This window comes from Phyllostomus discolor, chromosome 1 (genome assembly GCF_004126475.2).
Source record: "Phyllostomus discolor isolate MPI-MPIP mPhyDis1 chromosome 1, mPhyDis1.pri.v3, whole genome shotgun sequence".
In the NCBI taxonomy this organism is placed as follows: domain Eukaryota; kingdom Metazoa; phylum Chordata; class Mammalia; order Chiroptera; family Phyllostomidae; genus Phyllostomus; species Phyllostomus discolor.
This window is the reverse complement of record NC_040903.2, coordinates 157,503,187-157,528,787: the sequence shown is the minus strand read 5'-3', so window position 1 is coordinate 157,528,787 and position 25,601 is coordinate 157,503,187. Positions and strand designations below refer to the sequence as shown.

Below are 25,601 nucleotides of genomic sequence, written 5' to 3'. Positions count from 1 at the left end.
TGAAAATTTCATTAAGAGAAGGTTTTAAATTACAGTTTCAAGATCTTAAATACACATGGAACTATTCAGATTTTCCATAATTCTTGTATAAAGGTGTTTTCCTAGGATATTGTCCATTTATTCTAAATTTCCAATTATTTTGGCACTAATTCACAATACCGCATTTAATATCCTCTAATATTGTTATCCATAGGATCTACATTAACAATCTTTTTTTCATTCTTAATATTGGCAATTTGTGCTATCTCTGTCTTGATCTGTGCTAGGGATCTTATTTTTACTCTTCAAAGAATCAATTTTTGGTTTTGTCGACATCATTATCAATTTCATGTAGTGATCCTGAACTCAGTAACCTAGCCAACTTCTGTTATTACTTCTAGCAGTGTGTCTTTTGGGATGTAGTCAAACTTTTGATTACCTATTGAACTTTGTGGTTATTGGTTTATTCAGGTTTTCAAATCTTCTTGAGCCAATTTTGGTAATTAATAACTTTACAGAAAATTATACATTTGATATAAGTTTTGAAATTTATTGTCAAAATTTTAGGTAATATTTTCCTGTGATTTAAGTTATACATTCTTTGTTGTTCTCAATACTATTTACCTTTTTTATTTTTCTTCATTAGTATTACTAGAGTTTTGCTTATCGGGGGTTTTTTTGCTCCTAATTAATTCTTTATCTTCCATTTCATTAATGACTGCCTTTGTCTTTAATTTTTTCTTCCCTATACATTCTCTTTTTAAGATATGAACTATTTTATTTTATTTTAAAAAATATTTTATTTATTTACTTTTTAGACAGGGAACAGGAGGGAGAGAAACATCAATGTGTGGTTGCCTCTTGCCCGCTCCCTACTGGGGACCTGGTTGCAACCCAGGAATGTGCCCTAGAGTGGGAATCAAACTGATGACCCTTTGATTCCTAGGCCTGCACTCAACCACTGAGCCACACCAGCCAGGGTTCCCCTGTACTTTCTTTAGGTGAATCTTTTCTCTCAAGCCAGATTATCTGAGACCTAATCTCAACTCAGCTATTTACTAGCTAAGTAATCTTGGAAGTGTCATGAAACGTCCTAGGTCTGTTTCCAATCTATGAAATGGGAATAATGATAGTACTTACACATGGGTTTGTTGTGTTTCTATATACAAACAGTTTAGGACAGCAATTGGTACATATTAACTACTCCAATGTTAGCTATTATTAGTATTACCATCATTAGTGGCAGTAGTACAACTACTACCACCACTTCTATTATTACTACTACTATTTTTTAGTTGAATTCAACTCATTTGATTTTTAGATTTTTTTCTTAGTGCTTTTGAGGTCATAAACTTAGCTATAAATACTACTTCAGAGGTATCCTTCACATTTTGAGATGTGTGGTATTTATATTATTGTTCAGTCTGTAAATTTTGAAATGTCCATTATAAATCCCAAGAAGTTACTGAGGATTGAATTTTTAAAGTTTATAATGTAGAAGTTTTTAAAACAATGTTTATGATATAAATTGCTTGAAATGTATTAAGATTCTTTGGGACCTAGTATCAAGCTAATTTATGTAATTATTCCATGTATACCTGAAAAATGTCTTTCTCTTTATTAAGGATGTATAAACATTTATATACTTGAATAAACTTGGTAATTTTTGCCTCAAAGTTTCTATAGTCTTGGCTTTTTATAAGTTTTAATGGAAGTATGTTAAAATATTTCACATTAATCATGTAGTTGTCAATTACTTCTTGACATTGTGTCAGTTTTTTCCCCTCTATTTACTAGCTATTTTTCAATGATTATTTCCTTTTATTTCCTCTTTAGAGTAGATAGTTCCTCTTGTTATTAGGGATTATACTTTCATTTTTTCTTTTACACTTAAAATCTACTTTTCATCTGTAAATACTTTACAACACAGCTTTATTTTTATTAATTTTCACCAAGGAATATCTCTTTTTTTAGGTACATGTGATTTATTCTTTAGGGGTTTTTTTTTGTTTTTCTTTTCTTAAATATATTTTATTGATTATGCTATTACAGTTGTCCCATTTCCCCCCCCCCTTCATTACTCTCCACCCTGCACACCCTCTCCCACCCATATTCCCCCCCTTTAGTTCATGTCCATGTGTTATAAGATCTTTAGCTTCTACATTTCCCATACTATTCTTGCCTTCCCTCTGTCTATTTTCTACCTACCATCTATGCTCCTTATTCTCTGTACCTTTCCTGGCTCTCTTCCTCCCACTATCCTGTTGCTAACCCTCCATGTGATCTCCATTTCTGTGGTTCTGTTCCTGTTCTAGTTGCGTGCTTAGTTTGTTTTTGTTTTTGTTTTAGGTGTGGTTGTTAATAATTATGAGTTTGCTGTCTCACCAAGGAATATCTTTAAAAAATTATGAACTCTACATTACATAAAATGTCCATCTTAACCATTTTTAAGTGTATAGTTCAGTGGCATTAAACACATTAACACTGTTGTGCAACAATCACCACCATCCATGTCCAGAACTTTTTCCATCTTCCCAAATTGAAACTCTGTATTCATTAACTAATAACTCTCTTTCCCTACGAAGCCTCTGGCAACCACCACTTACTTTTAGTGTCTATGAATTTGACTACTCTAGGTACTCCCTGTAAGGCCCCCTACTGTGAAGAGGAAAATGAAACCAAGTGCTCAAAGCATGGCTGGGGATCATTTGATGTTGCCCCCATGTAGAGTGGCTAATCAGCTGAATACTTTTACTCCAGTAGGAATAGCAATAATTATAGTAGCAGATGTAAAGTATGCCCGCGTGTCTACGTCCATTCCGACTGTAAATATATGATGGGCTCACACGATAAAGCCTAGAAATCCAATAGATATTATAGCTCATACTATTCCTATATACCCGAAAGGTTCTTTCTTGCCTGAGTAGTAAGTTACAACATGGGAGATAATCCCAAATCCTGGTAAAATAAGAATATATACTTCGGGGTGACCAAAAAATCAGAATAAATGTTGATATAGGATAGGGTCTCCTCCTCCGGCCGGATCAAAGAATGTGGTATTGAGGTTTCGATCTGTTAGAAGCATGGTAATGCCGGCTGCCAGGACAGGAAGAGATAGTAGCAGAAGGACGGCTGTGATTAGGACAGATCATACAAACAGGGGAGTTTGATATTGGGATAGAGCGGGAGGTTTTATATTAATAATTGTGGTGATAAAGTTGATAGCCCCTAGAATAGAAGAAACCCCTGCTAGGTGTAGGGAGAAGATTGCTAGATCAACAGAGGCCCCTGCGTGTGCAAGATTTCCTGCTAGTGGTGGATAAACTGTTCAACCAGTGCCAACCCCCGCTTCGACTGTAGATGAAGCTAACAGTAGTAGGAAAGAAGGAGGTAGGAGTCAAAAGCTTATATTGTTTATTCGGGGGAATGCTATATCGGGAGCTCCAATTATTAGAGGGACTAGTCAGTTGCCGAACCCCCCAATTATGATAGGCATTACTATGAAGAAAATCATTACGAAAGCATGAGCCGTAACGATAACATTATAGATTTGGTCATCTCCTAGCAGGGCTCCAGGTTGACCGAGTTCAGCACGGATGAGGAGGCTTAGTGCAGTTCCTACTATACCTGCTCAGGCACCGAATAGGAGATACAGGGTGCCGATATCTTTATGGTTTGTTGAGAAGAGTCAACGGGAAATGAACATAGGTAATATGGCCGAGATAGGCATTAGACTGTAAATCTAAAGACAGAGGGTAATTCTTCTTATTACCAGGCCCTGTGGTGCGTAGCACATTGAATTGCAAATTCAAAGGAGCAGCTTCAATCCTGCCCGGGCTTCTCCCGCCTTTTTTTTTTGTAAGTGGAATTTTAAAAGTATTTGTCCTTTTAAGGCTGGTTTATTTCACTTAGCACAGTAACTTCAAGGTTCACCTATGTTGTATCACATGTCCATATTCCCTTCCTTTTTATTTGCTTTTATTTAATCTTGATTGTTTTTTTTCCATTACCACTTAATACCCTTATACCCCCCACCCACCAGCAATCACTACACTGTTGTCTATGTCCATGAGTTTCTTCTTTTTTGCTCAAAAATATGTAATGCTTCATGAATTTGCATGTCACCCTTGTGCAGGAGCTATGCTAATCTTCTCCATATCACTCCGATTTTAGTATGTATGCTGCCAAAGCAAGCACTTCCCTTCCTTTTTAAGAATGAATAATATTCCATTGTACATATGTACATTTTGTTTATGCATTTATTTGTTGATAAACACTTGGGTTGCTTCCACTTTTGGCTACTGTAAACAATGATATAATGAATAATGGGTGTATAAATATCTATTTGGGTACCTGTTTTCAATTCTTTTGGATATATACCCAGAAGTGAGAAATATCTTCTATAGTCCTTTTAGTTTTACATTTTCTACATGTAGGTATTTAAGATTAAGTTGTAAATGCTATATACTGTAGCTAAGTTTTTGTGTCCTTTTATTGTCTGTTTTTAAAGAGATAATTTTAATCTATTTATATTTATGTTTTTTGTAGTACTTGATACTTTATTTCTTTGATTTTACTGTTTAGACTCACTTCTTTGTTATTTCTTCCTTTCTTTCAATATTACCTTCTCATCCTCTTCTATCCACTGTTGGATGAAAGCAGTAGACTGTATTTCAATTATTTTAGTGATTATCCTTAAATTTGAAATATATCTACTTCATAAATTTTTCTAACAAAATTTCAAAGTATTTAATATTTCTGTCCTCTTTCTACACAAGACACGAATCTTCTCATTTTACCTTTGAACACCCTACCTTTTATTATTGTTTATTGTTTTTGCTGTCTTAACACAAAAATAGTTTTTTAAGAAATTAAATTTACCAACAGCTTTGATTGACTTGAGTTCCCATTATTTTGTCACTGTTACATTTTCTTTTTACTAAAGAATAATCTTTACTCTTCTTTCATTGAGGGTCTATGAGAGGTAAACTCAGGCTTTTGTAATTGAGTATGTCTTCACTTTGCCCTTGTTTTCTTCATTATCTGGCATAAGATTCTATTTTGATTATTTTCCAATTATCACGTGAAGATATTAATCATTTATCTTCTGGCATTCGATTTGCTGATAAAAAATCTGCTTTGAATGTAATTGTCGGTCCTTGGAAATAATCTATATTTTCTAGCATCATTTACATTTTTTCCTTAATTTTTGGATACTCTGATGTTTTCCTACAATGCTTAAAAGCAAAGACTTTCTTCATATATCCTACTTGACACTCAGCAGGAAAATTTTATCTGAGAACTAATGTCTTCCTTTAATTGCAAAAAATTCTGAGCTCTTCAAATACTCCAAAATTCTTTTCAAGAATTGATTATTCCCTCCATTCTCTACCTAAAATTCCTATCAGGCATACATACATCTTCTGTTTCTCTTACATCTGTCATATATATGATATATGTTTGCTTCTAAATCTATCTGTCATCTGTTTCTGTCATTCTGTGCTATATTCTGATATCTCAAGATAAGTTGTCAAATTACTTTAGTCAACTATGTCCCTGGTCTACCATCTCAGACACTGATTTATCTCAATGATTGTATTTTTCATCTGTAAAATGTATAATTGATTTTTTAAAAAGATTTTATTTATTTATTTTTAGAGAGGGAAGGGAGGGAGATAGAGAAAGAGAGAGAACCATCAATGTGAGGTTGCTGGGGGCCGTGGCCTGCAACCCAGGCATGTACCCTGACTAGGAATCAAACCTGCAACACTTTGGTTCGCAGCCCGCGCTCAACCCACTGAGCTACGCCAGCCAGGGCGTATAATTGATTTTTATATCTACCTGTTTTGTTTTATTCCTGCCTGTTTTTTTTTTTAAGATTTTATTTATTTATTTATTTTTTAGAGAGGGGAGGGAGATAGAGAGAGAGAGAGAAACCATCAAATGTGCGGTTGCTGGGGGTTATGGTCTGCAACCCAGGCATGTGCCCTGACTGGGAATCAAACCTGCGACACTTTGGTTCGCAGCCTGCGCTCAATCCACTGAGCTACTCCAGCCAGGGTTATTCCTGCCTGTTTCTTAAATTCTTCTTTTTTTGAGAAGGTTATGCCTTCATCTATCTCTTTGAGCACCCTTAAACATATTTATTTTATAGTAGAGCATTACATAAAATTATTTTCATGTTTCAATTGTTGATATTTTGGCTATCTGTCTTAGCATTAATATTTCTCATAGTTTTAGAGTTTTGGTTTGCTGACTAATTTTCAGTGTGTGTGGGTATTTATGTTTTTTTTCTCTTTTTTCCCCTGTGTTCACTCATATTATCTAGTCATTTTACATTATGTATATATATGTAAATATATATATATTAGAGAGAGGACAGAAGGGGAGAAAGAGAGAGAGAAACCTCAATTCATTCCACTTATTTCTGCATTCATTGGTTTGCTTCTTGTATGTGCCCCAACCAGACATTGAATCCACAACCTTGGCATATTGGATGATACTCTAACCAGATAAGCGCCCAGCTAGGGTTTATCTAGTGGTCATTTTAAAGATGCTTTCACCCAGTTACACAGTCTAGGTGAGCTGTTACAATCACATCTCAGTTTCTATCCCATGATACTACTGGAGAGAACACATATTCAGTATAGAACCAATGGTGGTGTAATTTAGTGCATGGTCACAGGGCTGTGATTTTAAGTTCCTAACTCCATAAGCCTTCAGGTTGCTAAACATTGTAGTCCTCAGTGGCAGTCAGCAATAGCTCTATTTTCTGTATGTTCTGCCAAGGGAGATGGGGCAATAATCAGGTCCTGGCTTTAAGTAATAAGCCTGTTATAATTATAAGTGGGTCCAATTTATTATTTATTTGGCTCTTAAGAGCCTAATTCCAGGAAACGTGCATTTCCAGACCTGGAACCTAATAGGTCCAATCATTCAAATCCTTCCATTATTCTGTATTTTTGTACCATTTCTTGACCACAGAAATGTTTAGTGTGTTTTTAAGATTATCAATATCCTTTTAGTTCTCTCTTTTTCACATTTTGTCTATCATTATATGTGTGAGCAGAGTGGATATGACAAAAGTGAACTTACTATAAGCCATTTGAACCAGAGGTTGAAAATATTTTTAAAAGATCCATACATTAAAAAAAAGTTGGTCCTGGTCAAGTAGCTCAGTTGGTTAGAGCATCATCTCAATATCCAATGATGGGTGTTTGATCCCCAGTCAGGAAACATACAAGAAACAACCAATGATATATAATCAAGTGGAACGACAAATTGTGTTTCTCTCTCTCTCTTCCTCCCCCCGCCCCCTCTGAAATCAATACTTTTTTTTTTTTTAAACCCTGACCAGTGTGGCTCAGCTGGGCATTGTCCCGCAAACCAAAAGGTCATTGGTTTGATTCCTGGCCAGGGCACATGCCTGGGTTGCAGGTCCTGTCCCTGGTTAAGATGCATGCTAGAGGAAGCTGATAAATGTTTCTCTCCCTTTCTTCCTTCCTTCCCTTCTTTTTAAAAATAAATTAAAAAAATATTTTTTGAAATGTTTTAAAAAGAAAATTGTGTACTCTATGATCACTAGCTTGTCTCTCCAACGTTGTTCAGAAGAATCATTAACCACAGTTAAATAAATAAATCCCTCCTGCTATTCACCCTGGAGCACGCTATACAGAAAAGTCCATATGAGATCAGCTTGATCAATAATAACCACCTATAATTTGGAGTATCTGTCCTTGTGACCTTCAGTATGGGGCTGACATTTGAAATGAACCATTTTCTCTACTCAAGGCAACTAGATAGGTAGGCTATGCTCTTCTTACCTGAAAAACAGGTGGGGAGTCCATGGATTCTCAATTTCAACTACTTTGGACAGTGTCTGACTATTTCTTCAAAATGTGCCTCCAGGATACTTTAAACTAAGTATCCCTCAAACAATATTTTGTGTCACCATACAGCCTACATTCTACATTTTATTTTTTTAAATTCTCACCCAAGGATATGTTTTTATTGATTTTAGAGAGAAAGGGATGGGGGGAGAGAGAGAGAGAAACAATGATCAGGTGTCTCCCATATGCAACTGAACAGGGGATAGAACCCACCACCTAGGTATACACCCTGAGAGGGGATCAAACTGGCAACTTTTCAGTATATGGGTGACACTCCAACCAAGTGAGGCACACAGCCAGGGCCTACATTCTACATTTGCAGTTAACCCAAGCCATATATATCTTCCAAATACAGAAAAACATGCCAAAACCATCTAGCCATTTATATATGATATGGCAATACAAAGTTAAGTTTATGAAAAAGTGCCTATCTTTATAAATATATGACTATGATATATTAATCTATAAAACAAAAATACTGAATTTAAAACTGCCAAAAGATCTGTGATGATTACTGTGTATAGTGAGTTTTTTGCCCCCATATGTAATAATCAATACTTTCAATAAAATTTTCAGCCATGGTTGGGCAGCTCAGTTGCATCCTTATAAGCCACGGTTGCAAGTTTGATCCCTAGTCAGGGCACATATAAGAATCAACCAATAAATGCATAAATAAGTGAAACAACAAATCAATGTTTCTCTCCTTTCCTCCCTCTCTAAAATAAGTAAATAAAATTTTTAAAAATAAGATTTTCAACTTGTTCCAACAGCATAACACTTTGAATGTATAGAATCAAGTGCTTTTATATTCATCACCTATTTACACTTCTACTATCATTTGCATTTGTTGATCTCTCCATACATCTAGTCTCTAGATGAAATAAAATCAGATAAAGATATAGACTAAGGCCATAGGTGTACTGTCTCTGTAATGTAAAAGCAGTCAAGTAGGGCAGAAAAAGAGACTCTTTCACATTCCCAGACTCCGTTATTCCACTTTGTATTTTCCATCTATCAAAGGTGTCATGATGGTAAGTGTTTTGGCATTTTTAGTGCAGTACCTTTTCTCTTAAGACCACAGTTTCCTCATTTGCCATTTTTCAATACCACTTCTCAGTCTGGTGCTGTTTACTGCTAAATTTCAGTTAATATTTCCCTCTCAGGCTCAGTATAACTTCATGTATCTTTCTATACTGCTATGGATTCCAAATAGTTAAGCTCCTGCTTAAGAACAAGGTTTCTCTTGTATAGTCTCATGCTGTAGAAAGGAGCCACAAGTTTGAACGTCTACAAGAATCAGACAAGTAATATAAATGGATGTGTTATGTCCGAGTGGAGTTATAAGAAATGGGACGACAGAGCTAGTCTCATTCTGAGGGAATAGTTATAATTAGTTCCAGTGATTATGTCAAACATTATGGTTTAAGAGAACCTAAATATTAGGAATTTTATGTGAAATCTTTTGATTTTTAAATATTGGCAACTATTTCATATTTTTAAAAATTACTATGTGGACCAAAAAAAAACTCACATGTGATTTTCAATTTCTGCAAAAGATTGTTTTGCTACTTGTTTTGGAAACAAAAACACATAGATCTAGACTAACACAAGATCACATTCTTCAAATTCAGCTAAAGCCTGGCCATTTCTATAAGCCTGAATTGCCCTAATGAAGAAATAGGCTTATCCCTTATCTGCTACTCCAAAGGTTCTTTTACTTATTTTGAATACAGAAGGAAAAATAAAGTGAACAATTAAAACCATAGAGAGAAATGAAGAAAATAAGAATAAAATGGCAAGATATTCTTAAAACACAGTAAAAATGGATAATAATATATTAAAACTAAGGTATACCACCAAACAATAGAGGAAAAATTGTGGTTATAAATGCATAATATTCTGCCTAATGGACATTCAATAAGTTTGTTTAAGTAAATATATTAGTAAGAAAGAGAAGTATAAAGAATTAAATAGCTATCTAAAAGTTTAAAAAGGAAATAAAATGATAAGTCACAAGTAACAAAGAATAAAATATAAGATTAGAAATTAAAAAGTGGCAAAATTAGTTGGTTTTTGAAAAAAATTAAAACTGATAAACAATTTTTTAAAAAGAAAAAGTTTAAAAGTGTCAGAACTAAGAATTTTAGAAGAAATTTAAAGTAGAAAAATTCTCATAATTATAAATTAATAACATTTATGACCAAGTAATCATTTTGATTGTATGACTGCAATTACACAAAATTCCAAAACTGATATAGCTTTACAGAACTAAGGTTGACTTTAAGGAGTCAATACTTATAAAGCTCCCTTTGCAAAAACCAACCTACACCTGGTGAACAGGGTTCCCAGCTTTATGTGTGAGTAAAGAACATCACTTCCTGAGACTCAGGAACCTCAGACTATCTTAGGAACTTTGAGAAAAGAGGAATTTACCTAAGTCTACAGGTATTATGGGTAAACCCTGACAGAAGTCCTTGGCTTGGCTTCCTAGCCTCCAGAGGCTTTTAAAAGTCCAATCTGATATTTTTTCTTATGAAAAGTTCCAGCAAAGTATACTCAAAAGACCTATATGGTCAATCACTATTCTTGCTGTACTTATAAATAAATAATCAGGCCAAGTTTCATAAGACCACACTTACTCTGCAAAGAAATTAGTCTTACTTAAGACTATCTTTGATAGAAATGAGGATGACTATAGAGAAAAAGAAATATTGCTTCAGTAAAAAATTATAGCACACATTCTAATCCTATTTATTGTCTTTAAGATTTTGTTACCCACCTGTGAACTGGACTGGATCCCGAATCCTTCTATGTCCCTCCAATATCTGGCTACAGATGTCCAAATTAAAGTTTCCAATTTTTCTCCCTGCCTTTGTCTTTGAAGCACTAAAAATCCCTGCAAGCTGAAGCTGAACAATTTACTATACACTTTAGAGAAATCACCCCAATAGCGCATGAATGAACAACCACTGTACCTGCTGTTGCATGGGCCAATTAGAAAGTTCACCAGATCACCTAATGACATCACCAGAGCTATTCAAAGTGTAAACCAGAAAAATCTCTCATATTGCCAGTGCCTGTCTTCATTCCATTTGAAGATTCTTTAAGCCCAACATCTAGAAAAGCTTCTCGATTGCATGCCTTCTGAACTAAAAAGATGAGTTTTTACAGGGTGGGACACAAGTAGGTTTACAGTAGTGAATATGTGAAACAAAGTTTATCCTTGTATTATTATTTATCAATTATTGTATTCATTTACACACAAACAACTGTAAGCTTACTTTTGCCCAACCCTATAGTTGTTCCAATGATTTACTTTTGTTTCCACAGAAATGCCTAGAACTGAGAGACTGGAATCAGTGGGTTCTGAGACAAGCTACCAACTCAGTTTCTGGACTATGAAATTTCTTGGAGAAGTTTCAGACAAGAGAATTGGTGGGCTTCAGGATATAATACCCCAAAATATGGCACCTTGCCATATTAAATACTATAGTCCTCCTTTACTCATAGTTTTGCTTTCTGTGTTTCAATTACCTACAGTCAACCTTGGTCCAAAACTATGAAATGGAAAATTCTAAAAATACCTAACTTGTAAGTTTTAAATTGTATGCTACTCTGAATAGTGCGATGAAATGTCATACTGCCCTGTACTGTCCCACCAGGGTCATGAATCATTTTTTTGTCCAGTGCACCCACACTGTATATGCTACCCACTAGTCATTTAGTAGTCATCTCAGTTATCTGATCAGCTGTTATACTATCACAGTGCTTGTTTTGAAGTAACTCTTGTTTTACTTAAAAATCACCCAAAGTTTAAGAGTAGTGATGCTGGCAACAAGCCAAAGAGGAGCTGTAAAGTGTTTCCTTTAAGTGAAAAGGTGAGTATAATACAATAAGATATTTTGAGAAAAAGAGACCACATTCACATACCTTTTATTATAGTATATTGTTATAATTGTTATTAGTTATTGTTATAATTGTTATTAGTTACTGTTCATCTCTTACTGTATCTAATTTATATATTAAATTTTATCATAGATATGTATGCACAGGAAAAACATTTTATGTATGTATATACATATATACACACACATATATACATATATACACATATACGTGTGTGTGTGTGTGTGTGTGTGTGTGTATCTCCTGGTCTCAGGTATCCCCTAGGGACTTGGAACATATGCGCCATGGAAAAGGAGAAACTATTGTATTTCAAAATGAAGGAATTTGATAAATGGCATATTCAGGAAGGACTTTCTAATCTTCTCTTGAAGCAAGTCATAAAACCCACATGTGCAAGGTACCTTTCCTGTACCTGAAGGAAAGGAACATCCTTATATTCAAGACAGAGTAACACTGAGAAGAATTGGAAAAAATAAAACTTGCTAAGTTTCCCTTAGTTTACTACACTTAGCTCACCCCTTTGTCCTATCATATCTTTCCACAACTTTCCACTCTTCATCAGATTTTGCATAAAAACACTCAGGTTTAACCATTTCTTTGGGTCTTTCTTCACTGCCTTATGAGGAGTTCCCTGACATGTAAAATTTATATTAAATAAATTTTTATGCTTTTCTCCCATTAATCTGTTAGTTTAATTTTCAGACCCAGCCAGGGACCCTAAGAAGGCCAAAGAAAACTTTCTTCCCCTACAGCAGTAAATTACATAGTAATATGACACATACACTAATGAAAGTATGTTCAAGGGATTGCAGTAGTTTGAGAAGGGAGTGAATGACTTAGTGCAGCTGGTATAAATAAGGAGTTTATTAAATAGGGGACAGCAGAGCACGACTTTTAAATATGATTATGAATTTGCTGGAAATAGAACAAGAAAATAAAATATTCAAAATTTCCCCAAACTTCAAAAGTATAGAGGAGGTGCTGTGATACAGAGAAAAAGCAGGGACCCTGAAGATGAGGGATCTAGATAATGGTTCTGGTTGTTCCACTATTTACCTCAAGCAAATTAACCCTCTGGATATAATTTTTCTTGTTTTTAAAATGAAGGAATCATATCAGAATAGAGTGTCAAACTTTAATGTAAATATAAGTAAAGCCTAGGAGAGGGCCTGCAATTATTTAAATAATTATAGGTGATGGGGGTGCTACTGGCCCAATGACCTACCTATACACTGAGTATTTGAACATTCAATTATCTCTACAGGTTCCTGGTACCTTAAAAGTTTATTTCAAATAATTCTATTACTATATTGAATTGTTTTAGGCAAATAAGATTTTGAGAAGAAATAAAACCAAAGAAGAAAATTATAAAGCTAAAAAAAGAAGAAAATCATCAGGTGAAACTACACCGAAAAAAATCTTTTCCTTTTATGACTAAATACAGTTTACCCTCTAGAAAAGAAACAGTTAAATATAATCACTATCACAGTTACCAGGATAGTATATCTTTTAAAATACTTATAAAAAGAATTTATTGGACATATGAACAAGCAATTTAACATTTCAAGAAATGAGAAATACCAAAAGATAAGTTATAATCTATGCAATAGTGATATATAACTTGAAAATACAATGAAAAAATGCTCTCTTTTTAAGTGATAAAAAAATTCAATCTTTTAACAACAATTTAACTTGGAAAGTCAGATATTTATTCAAAGAAAAGTATAAGACTACAATGAAGCATGAATAAATGAAGTCTTAGATGTAAGGACAAAAGATAGTAATATAATTTTGCCCAATTTAATTTGCAGATTTAATTCAATACACACTAAAGTTTCTAAGGACTAGTTATAGTCCAAACTAATAGTGAAATTCTTCTGAAGAACAGAGAAAAAAATTAGGATTTTTAAGGTAGGCTCAACTTAATAAAAACAGTAGTTTGCAAACCCATACGTGATGTTGTGGTTTGTAATAATAAACATGTATTTGGTCTTCATCCCCTTTTCTGGCACAGAGCTCCTAAACCCTTGGCACATCCTAAGCGAGGTGGCCTTTGTTATGTTAATGAGACTGCTAGCACAACTGACCAAGTAATTAGACATTGGAACTTTCAGTCCCATCCCCCTGACTTATAGGGAGTAGAGAGGGACTAGGTGTCAGAACCAATCACCAGTGTCTGACTATTTAACCAACCATGCCTCCATAAAAACTGCAAAGGACAGGGATCAGAGCACTTCTCCATTGGTGAAAAGGTAGAGATTTGGAGATAGCAGTGAAGTGCTTGGAGTAACATGGAAGCTCTGCACTGTCTTCCCATATCTTGACCTAAGTATCTCTTCCGTCTGGCTGTTCCTGAGCTGTATCATTTACAATAAACAGGTAATCTATTTAGTAAAATGTTTCTCTGAGTTCTGTCAGCTGCTCAAGCAAATTAATCAGACCTAAGAAGGGGGATCTTAGAAACTCAGATCTATAGCCAAAAGGTCAGAAGCACAGGCAAAAACCTGGACTTGCAAAGCAAAGCTGGTGAGAGTGGCAGTCTTGAAGGACTGAGCCCAAACCTGTGAGATCTGAGGCTGACTTCAGGTAGACAGACAGTGTCAGAATTCAGTTGAATTGTGGGACATCTGGTGTTTAGGACTGCTTGGTGGTGCAGGAAAGCCCTACATACATCAAAATTGGTATAAAAATTATAATCATTTGCTAGGAATATAAAAATTAGAATAAAATGAAAATTCTAGAGATGGTTATAAATAGTGAAATAGTGTGATAAACAAGAAGTAAATACCACAAAGTAAAAGTAAGTAATAAGAATACTGTGACAGATGGTTATGGGAGTAGAGGAAATCATTTGGGATCACTATAAATTCCAAAGAGATTAAATAACCAATTAAATGGGAAATAAATAAAAATGGAGTAGTATTATTCATGGCCAAATGAAAGACTGATGATTTTCTGTAAAAGAAATGAAGGTTTGTCATAAGAGTCAAGATGGATATGCTTGAATACATACAAATAAAAATCTATTGTGTCATATTCAAGTAAGTTGAAGGATACAAGATCAATAAGCAAACATCAGTCATAATTGAAGAAATGTGGAGAAAAGAGAAACCTTGTGCACTGTTGGTGAGAATGTAAATTGCTACTGTCACTATGGAAAATGGTACAGAGGCTCCTCAAAAAATGAAAAACAGAACTACCATAGGATCCAGAAATTACACACAAATACAATACTAATTTTACAAGATATATGCACCCCAATGTTCAGTGCAGCTTTATTTATAAAAGTCAAGCCACAGAAACAACCTAAGTGTCTATCAATGAATGAAGAAATGAATGCATAAAGACAGAAATTGCCTGGCTGGTGTGGCTCAGTGGGTACTGAGTGCTGGCCTATGAACCAAAGCGTTGCTGGTTCAATTCCCAGTCAGGGCACATGCCTGAGTTGCAGGCCAGGTCCCCAGTAGGGGGAACACAAGAGGCAACCACACATTGATCTTTCTCTCTTTCTCCCTTCCTTCCTCTCTCTCTAAAAATAAATAAATAAAATATTTTTAAAAAGGAATTGTGAATATATATTTTTTCAGCCATAAAAAAAGAATGAAATCTTGCTATTTACAAAAAGGATGCATCTGAGGGTGTTATGCTAAGGAAATAAGTCAGACAGAGAAAAATATAAATACCATATGCTCTTATATGTAGACTCTAAAAACAACAACAACAACAACAATAAACCAAACTCACAGATACAGAGAACACACTGGTAGTTGCCAGAGGCAGGGAGTGGGGGTAGGGATGGGAGAAATGGGTAAAGAATGATAAAAGGTAAAAAGAAAAAAGATAGAATTGATGTAAAACAGACATAGAAAATTTGTATCATATAAAAAATATTGACTTCGTGTATCTACACTGGTTAATATATGCTAATGTACATGATAAATATATATATGTAACACTGATGCACACCTATTATTTCTACAATATGAAAATAAAATGCCATATTCTAAATCTCAAAGATGAAATCAAATATTAGCATATTCTTAGAAAATTGCATTAAAAGAATTTAAAACCAAAAGCCAAAAAAAATCTAAAAAGGAAATTAATTAGATTTGAAATAATATCAAAATGAATAAAACACTTAGGAATAAATTTAACCAAGAACATATAATACTTATACACTGAAAACTATAAAAACATTGCTAAAAGAAATTAAAGATACCCTACATAAATGCAAAGACATCTGTTTTCATGGACTGAAATACTTAATATTGTTTAGATGAGAGTGTGCCCCAAAGCAATTTATAAATTCAATGCAATTCCTATTAAAATCCCAGCCGCATTTGTAGTAGAAATAAACAAGCAATCCTAAATTCACATGGAATTCTAAGAGATCCCAAACAGTCAAAATGCTATAAAGAAGGACTCACATTCCTGATTTCAAAAATTACTACAAAGTTAAAGTAATCTAAACAGTGTGTTACTATCATCTGATCTGAATGGAACAGAATTAAGAGTTCAGAATAAACCCAAGTATCTGGTCAACTGATTTTTAACAAGGATGCCAAGAATGTTCAATGGGGGGAAAGAAGAGTCTCTTCAACAAATAGTGCTGGAAAAGGACTCATGGACAATGGACAACAGTGTGTTCATTGATAGAGAGAGAGGAGTATAAATGAAAATGGAAAAAATGCAATAAAGATTTTAAAACAAATAGTGCCGGGATAAATACCCACATACAGAACAATAAAGCTTCATCCTTACCTCACATGATATACAAAAGTTAACTTAAGATAGATTAAAAACCTACAAATAAAAGCTAGAACTATATAGCTCTTAGAAGAAAATATAGCGGGAGATCTTCATAACCTTTGATTTGGCAAAGATTTCTTAGACATGACACCAAAAGTATGAACAACAAAAGAAAAATAAAAAAAATTGGACTTCAAAATTCAAAAACTTTCTGTATCAGAGGACATTATCAGAGTAAAAAGATAACCCACAGAATGGGCAAAAATAATGAGAATCTTATATCTAGAATACATAAAGAAGGCTTAAAATTGAACAAAGACAAACAACTCAATTTAAAAATGGGCATGAGAGCTGAAGAGACATTTTTCCAAAGCGGATAAACAAATGGCAAACAAGTACATGAAAAAATGCTCATTGTCATTAGTCATTAGGAAAACACAAATGAAGATCACAATGATACCACTTACTAGGATGGCAATAGTTAAAAAAAAAAAAGGAAAATATTAAGTGTTGACAAGGATGTGGAAAATTGAAACACTCATGCATTGTTGGTGGGACTGTAAAATGGTGCAGCTGCTTTGGTCACTGGGTGAATGGATGAACAAAGTATATTCATACAATTGAATAGTATCCAGCCATAAAAAGAAACAACATGGCTGAAACTTAAAAACAGCATGCTAAGTGAAGGAAGCCAGACAAAAAAGCTACAAATTGTGTGATTCTCTATATATGAAATATCCAGAATAAGTAAATCCATAAAATCAGAAAGCAGCTTTAGCCATTGCTAGGAACTAAGTGGTAGGAGGGAATGGGGGGTGACTATTTAACAGGAAGAGTTTTCTTTGAGGGTGATGAAAAAGTTCTGGAATTAGACAGTTGTGATGACTGTACAACACTGGGAATGTACTAAGTGCCATTGAATTAAACACTTTGCTGAATTTTATCTGTATTTTATCAAAATTTAAACATTATTTTAATAAAAAACTTTTACATGATAAAATCTCATGTCAAGAAAGGCAACTGAAGCCAAAAATCATGATAAAGGTAGTAATTTATAAAAGGTAAGTGTCTGAATATCTCAATTATTTATAAAGATTTGACACAAAGATATAGGATTAATTTCCAAAGTTACCAGGCTTAGTGGTCAAAACTGATGCATGGTTTATATACCAAGAAATAATTATAGTAAAATTTCTTACAAAAATGGACAGGTCACAAAAAAGTAAATGCTTATTAAAACATCTTTAAGGAACATATTCTAAATGTCTTATAAAGGAGTTAAAATGCAAATGTGGTCAAGTCATAGTGAAATAAATTTAAACATCTCTAGTGATACTGTGAAACTGTTCTAGAGAATAATCTGAGAAAAGGTAACAGGACCTAGAAAGCTAATCAAGTACTTTGACCTAGTCATTTCAGTTTGGAATACAATTTTAAAGGAACACCCAAAGTGGGAGAAGGATTAAGTACTTTGAGAAAAGACATTCAGTTACTACAGCTAATATGAGAGAATATGAAATAATTTAAATAATAAAAGAATAGAGCTAAATGAACATTATTATTGCCTAAGCACAATGTATGGATATATGTATATGTGAGTATACACACACACACACACACACACACACACATTTAAAAAGACAACTATGTAACTATCTGATAGGTTAAAATGTATGTAAGAAATAATGTAGAAGTAAATGACAAAATAGTGCTCACATTGATTTCAACCCTATATATACATTGAAAAGAATTTGGAGTATTTAAAACTCAATAGGCTCTTTTAAAATTAAGTTGTAGGGAATGATAACTTCCTGGCAATGATTTTCCAGTTATAGTCTTTGCCCAAAAATTGGTAAAAAAAACAAATGACCAAATATGTAAGGCAAATAAAAAAAGTATAGGATAAACTATAAATTTAGAAGAAAATCTTAAGTGATCAAATTAAGATATATTATTTAGCTACTCCCTTACTCTAAACCTCTTTTTGTTGAGATAAAAGTTTTCAGACCACTCTTCCAACAAGATTTGAGGAAATATTTTAAAATGTTGGTCACGTTCTTAAAAATAAAAACGTTTTCCACATAATATTTTAGTCAAAATACACAGATATGCTTTCAAATAACAAGGAACAAAAGTCAATTAAATACATCCAAACTATATGTTGATATATACCTGAAATACGAATAACTGTCATGAGACCAATAAACATATCTTGGATAGATTTAAAAAATGTAACACTGTGTAGTACTCATCACACAAGCAACCTCTGTACAAATACTTCCTAGATACTGTTTTGAACATAGAACCCATCAAAAAAGCAAACAAAGGCAAACTGGAGGTTTTAGACATTCTGTTTGTTCAGAAGTTAGAGGGAAGAAGCCTTGAAAAGCAGAAGCAGTAAAAATGTATAGTTTAAGGGAGCTGTCTCATATGGTTTAAGAGACATTGCACTGCACCAAATGCTCTCTACTACCAAATTTTTTTTTAAGTTCCTGAGAATCTACCAGAGTTATAATGAACAGGTCTTGTCCATACATCAAACTCAATACCTCTGAAACAATTAAGCACTCATACTTTATTACACAGTACTATGAATATGTTCAATTTCTTTCACTTCTCTCCTAAGACTTAAATGAAGTAACCTGCAGTAGAAGGGAATGAAAAGGAAGCAGCAGGGAACCATCCACTATGACACTCTCACCAGGTCTATATGTCTCCCAGAATTCTTTTTTTAAAACTATTTATCATCTTCTCCTTATAATCATTCACTTAGCCTAGTAAAGTATATTTTTCTCACAAAATCCTAGTCATAAGAACTACTAGCATTGTTTAAAAATGAACTCACCTAAAATTTATTATTTAACACTGGCAAACATGAGAAGCTTTAAAAAAATCATCTTTAAGATCTCTATTCACTTAAAACTTATTTTTCTTTTAAATTTTATCACCATTATACTTTCTGCCAATATGCATATAGCTTTAATATACATTCATTAGTTAGATATATAATACCTCATTATAATAATAAAGATCTTAATTGGGCCTTATAAACAAACATTGTATTTAAAGAAATTTTTTCAGCATAATATTCATCAACTGATTCTTACTTTGTTTCAACTTATGGAAATCACCGACTCTATCCTTGGTAGCCTGCTTTAGGATAACTGTTTGAATTCTGGGTTCACTCTCCAAGTTTGGGGCTGGAATTAAACGCTGAAGAAGATTGGAAGGGTTCTGTTTTGAAGTTCCAGGGTTTCCATTGTGATTTATATGAGAATCTATGACAGAAAAACATCAAGTTAAGGTTTTACTTTGCAGAAGAATTTCACAAGACCTGCCTTAGAAGAGTTAAGACATACTGTAGTATGACACTGGGTAGTCAAGAAGCTTTCTTTTCTTAAAATATTTATTATAATTTCTTTAACCAAATCTTATAACCAGTGTGCTTCTAGCTGTGTGAAGTTTACTAATCAGTCCCCATGAGCATCTCCAGTACTAATTATAAAGCTATTTACCAAAGGGATATATAGTAAAAACTAAAAAATTTAAATGGCAATGATACGGGTTGGATGACTCTTTTCCTCCCTCCAAAGAACATACTGCTGTCAGAAATCTCCAAAATACAGTAAAGCTTTTAGAAGTTTCAAACTCTAAGTCATTTTCATCTACACAATTACAACTATTACCTCTTGATTTAAAAAAAATTATTGATTTTAGAGAGAAAGGAAGGCGGGGGATAGAGGGGAAGACAAAAAGAGAGAGAGAGAAACATTGATTTGTTGTTCCAATTATTTATGCATTCATCGGCTGATTCTTTTATGTGTCCTGACAGGTGATTGAACCTGCAACCTTGGTCAATCCAGACAATGCTCTAATGAACTGAGCTATGTGACCAGGACCAATTTTTTTCTTACTAGAATCTCCTGGATATATAACCTTTCTTTCCCCCACACCCCCTTTTCCTCATCAAAGGCTTGATTTAGATCCTTATTATAATTAATTTTAATTATATCAGTCCTCATTTTAGGAGATCATTTACAAATAGGTATTCAGAAAACAAATACTCATAAGTACAGAGTTGGGAGTTTAAGACAGGTGGACCCAGTAATTTATAGAAGGCCTCTGTGAGACAAATTTGAACACATTTTGAAAAGACAAATATAGGATGGCAAGATGGAGGTGTAGGTGGACACACCGTACCTCCACGCACAACCAAGATTGGAACAACAACAATTTAGAGGCAGAATAACACCCAGAACTCACAGAAAATTTATCTGAATGGAAGTTGGACAGCCAAGAAGTTGAAATAGACCCGTTCATCCAGACTGGTAGGAGGGGCAGAGACAAACAGCAGGGCGCGGGGTCGTGGTGCAGAGAACAGGGTGCATAAGGCAACCGGGAGCTCGTAAGGCATCTGGGGCACACAAGATGGCAGTGGGTGGACCCTGAGTACACAAGCAGCAGCTGGCAGACACAGTGAGGCGGCGATTGTGGAGCAGGGCAGAGCGTGCAATCCAGGATCCCAGAGAAGGGACTGAGATCCCACGGAGAACAGAGCTACCGCCATTGTTCCCTCTCCACCCCGCCCCCACATACAATGTCACAATCTAGTGACTGGGGTGCCCAGCCCCAGTGAACACCTAAGGCTCCACCCTTCACCATAACAGAAGCAACCAGACCCCCCCCCCCCACCAAAAAAAAGAGAGAGAGAGAGATGGCTCAAACAGAAGCACAAATCAGTGCCCCAGAACTCATCCTTTTGAGTGACCAAGAGATAAATAACCTATCAGATGCATAGTTCAAAACACTGGTGATCAGGAAGCTCACAGAACTGGTTGATTTTGGGCGCAAATTAGATGAAAAAATGCACATAAAAGAAATGAAGAAAAATGCACAGGGAACCAACAGTGATGGGAAGGAAACTGGGACTCAAAATAATAGAGTGGACCAGAAGGAAGAAAGAAACAACCAAACAGGAAAGAATGGAGAAATAAGAATTCAAAAAAATGAGGAGAAGCTTAGGAACCTCCAGGACATCTTTAAACATTCCAACATCCAAATTATTGGGGTACCAGAAGGGGAAGAGGTAGAGCAACAGATTGAAAATGTATTTGAACAAATAATAAAGGAGAACTTCCCCATTCTGACAAAGGAAATAGACTTCCAGGAAGGCCAGGAAGCTCAGAGAGTCCCAAAGAAGTTGGACCCAAGGAGGAACACACCAAGGCACATCATAATTACATTAGCCAAGGTAAAAATGAAGGAGAGAATCCTAGAAGCAGCAAGAGATCAGGGGACAGTAACCTACAAAGGAGTTCCCATCAGACTGTCAGCTGATTTCTCAAAAGAGACCTTACAGTTAAGAAGGGGCTGGAAAGAAGTATTCTAAGTCATGAAAGACAAGGACCTATATCCCAGATTACTTTATCCAGCAAAGCTTTCATTTAGAATGGAAGGGCAGATAAAGTGCTTCTCAGATAAGGTCAAGTTAAAGGAGTTCATCATCACTGAGCCCTTATTTTATGAAATGTTAAAGGGACTTATCTAAGAAAAGAAGATAAAAAAAACATGTATAGTAAAAGGACAGCAAACTCACAATTATTAACAATCACACCTAAAGCAAAACCAAAAGACACTAAGCAAACAACTAGAACAGGAACAGAACCACAGAAATGGAGATCACATGGAGGGTTAGCAACAGGGGAGTGGGAGGAGGAGAGAGGGGGAAAAGGTACAGAGAATAGGTAGCATAGATTGTAGGTAGGAAATAGACAGGGGGAGGGTAAGAATAGTATGAGAAATGTAGAAGCTGAAGAACTTATAAGTACGACACATGGACATGAACTAAATGGGAGGAAGTGGGTGGGACAGGGTGTACAGGAGGGTGGAAGGGAGTGAAGAGGGGAAATGGGACAACTGTAATAGCATAATCAATAAAATATATTTAAAGAAAAAGAAAAAGGCAAATACATACAGAGAGAGATGAAAGGGAAAGTAGTCCAGAAAGGCAGAACAAATAATTCTTTTGCTTTTAGTAATATATTAAATGTGCATTAAAAAATTTATTGATTGATTTTAAAAAGACAGGAAGAGAGAGAGAGACAGAGAGAAAGAGAGAGAGAGAAGCATCAATTTGTTGTTCCACTTATATATGTATTCATTGGTTAACTCTTCCATGTGCCCTGACTGGGGACCAAACCTACAACCTTGGCATATCTGGATGACACTCTAACCAAAGGAGCTACCCAACTAGGGCACAATATATATTTTTAAATGATTACTTCTTCCTGAGCTTTTATCCATCATTTGAAAATATATAACATTAACTGGAAAAATGCTACTTCACTATGCTGTTAAATGACATGTTTTATTCATTACATAACAACACATGACCAGGAAATTGGTTTTCAAGTACAAATTTAAGAATAAGATTTCATACCTGGAAGCATATTTGGGGAGAGGGGTTGTCCAGTTGCATGATGGGAGATGGCTTGATGACTTCCATATTGAGAAACAGAAACAGGAGGCTTCTTCAAAACTAAAAGAAAAAATTAGATCCATATTATTCCCACTGATTTTATGATTTCTAAAAAACCAACCACCATAAATATATTTACACTGCACTAACCTTATGATACTTATCCTAATTTTATAATCCTTATATAGTTAATTTGTGGTTACTAATTGGTATATTGCACTATCACAAATTTTCGTGATCAATAAATATGAACAGAATATAAGACAGTAGGAACTCTATCTTGTTTACCACTATATTCCCAACACTTAGAATAGTGCCTGGCATATAAGAGGAGCTCAACTAAGATTTGATGAATGTAAGTAAAAAATCTCTTCAGATACAGTGAGACCTTTATATATATATAGCATAAATAAAATTTGACATTTATAGATTAAGTGAACCAATAAAAATATGTTACTCTAAATTGCTCAGATTTAAATAAAAACTAAGTATGAGTGATACAACAAGTTGAGATTTTACATTCAAAGAGAGAAAATTAAGCTGTACCCAGGGCTTTACTAACAAAAATATACATACTTACAGTTGGGACTTTCTTCTCCCTTAGGAAATGAAGGCAACAGGGAAAGAGATATATTTTCACTCACTACCACTAATTCCACTGCATCCTTGGGCAGCTTAACATGATAGAAAGAAAGAAAGCAAGGAAGGAAGCTAGAGAGAAGAAAGATAAAGATAGAAAAATAGAAAAGCTCATCTCTAAGATATAGTTAGTGGCACATTTTATAGTTCTAAAACTTTGGTGGCTGAGATGATGCTATATAATCCTATTTCATTATATTTTTCCTGGGCACAAGGGAAGATCTGCCTTTCTTGTGGTTAAGGCCCACGAGACTGAGTTGTAATCATGCGAATGTACGTGAAACAGAATGTGACACTTTCAAGTATGGTGATAAAATCTGTGCAAATCACCTATAATCTGTCTTCACTTTTTGCCACAATTTAGGAGGCTACAAATGAAGATGGTGGCTTCAAATAATGAAAGGGGACACTGTTTGAAAATGAACTGCAAAAAGAGACATCCTACCTGCACCAGACTATCATATGAGCAATAAACAAACCTTTATTGTTTTAAGTCACTGCAATTTGGGGGTTGTAAATCAATACACCACAGTCTAATCAATCCTAACTAGTACACTTGGGTAATTTTTATAATCCTCAAAGTTTATTTTAATCACTCAATTTTGTTTATTATGACATAGATCTCTAAACTTAAGGACCCAAGAAATTTAAAATTCACTAAGAAAGCAATCTACTCAAATTTATAGAAAGTTGAGGTTTTCTGTATCTTATTATGTTCCCATTACCTTGTTCCTACCATCAGCAATAATACCCAATACCCACTTCTGCACATAAGACAGCTAAATGACAACTATCAGCTAACATCTTGAAAGAGGAGTACTATGTCAGGTTTAACATACAATTTTGATTTGATAACAGACTCTGAGGACACTAAGCATCCAGTAGATATATTCAGAAAGAGAAGTCAGTCATGATCTACAAATTTGATTGCTGTTTGACCATAGCTGGCTCCAGCACCATACAAATCAGAAAACAAGAGAGAGTACCTCCACTATTAAACAAGAAGTTATCATACATGTCCTTAGTTTATATGATAATGCCTCCTGTTTAAGAGCATGGTGCCTATTTTCAGGTAAAACTATGGTTTAGATAGGAAAAAGCTGGATTAAAAGAGACTTTAGAAAGCACCCAGAGGAATTTAAATCTGTTATAGTAGAAGCAGAGCAGTAATAATGGAGCTCTTCAAGTTTGACATAATACATATTCCTAGAGAAAGTATGGAAAAATTAAAAAGCACAAAGAAATTTAAAAATAACTGTCATTTCACCATTTAAAACTACTGTTACCATTTTGAGAATATCTCTTCAGTGTTGTGGGGTTTTTCTGGTACACTATACTATATGAGGTCTGTCCAGAAAAAAATACGACCATTGTTAATATAATGAGAACAGTTTGGGCAACATTGATGTAACTTGGCAGCCAAGGAGAGTGGACCATAATGTGCATACGTGAACAATGACGACTTCACTGTACTAGTCAATGCGGCGGCAGATGCCAATGAGTGAGCATGGGTACTGTGTGGCCATCACATTCAAAATGACTGAGTAAGTAAAGCAATGAAATTGCATTAAATTTTGCTTTAAGCTTGAACATTCCTCTGCGGAAACTATTTGGATGATTGAGAAGGCAGCAGATCTGAGCAACTGGTGATTGGCAGCTTAATCACAACAACACACGGCTCATGCATCACACCTTGTACAGAGTTTTTTGGTAAAACATAAAATCACTCAGGTGATTCAGCCCCCATTACAGCCCAGATTTGGGCCCTGCGACTTCTGGCTTTTCCCAGAACTAAAATCATCTTTGTAAGGGAAGAGACTTCAGACCATCAGTAAGATTCAGGAAAATAAGATGGGGCAGCTGATGGCAATTGAGAGAACTGTGTGAGGTCCCAAGGTGCCTACTTTGAAGGGGACTGAGAAATCATTGTCCTATGTACAGTGTTTCTTTATCTTGTATTT

General features: G+C 34.7%; 1 protein-coding gene and 1 non-coding gene across 5 annotated transcripts in view; both read right to left on the bottom strand.

Annotated features, from left to right (window-relative positions):
• The window catches only part of GOLM2 (golgi membrane protein 2), a 111,461-nt gene that overhangs the window by 24,270 nt on the left and 61,590 nt on the right, over positions 1–25,601 (bottom strand). For 3 of the 4 annotated variants that reach the window (XM_028505355.2, XM_036032685.1, XM_028505356.2), the window contains exons 7-8: positions 22,963–23,061; positions 19,631–19,801 (exon numbers count right to left, since the gene is read on the bottom strand). In XM_028505355.2, coding sequence (XP_028361156.1) covers positions 19,631–19,801; positions 22,963–23,061 — 270 coding nt within the window. Of the gene's footprint in view, positions 1–4,954; positions 5,023–19,630; positions 19,802–22,962; positions 23,062–25,601 lie in introns of those variants that run through there. The other variant, XM_036032699.1, reaches the window with a different exon arrangement.
• On the bottom strand, positions 4,070–4,176 carry LOC114493577. The gene has a single exon (XR_003684211.1). It is a non-coding gene; the product is annotated as a U6 spliceosomal RNA (small nuclear RNA).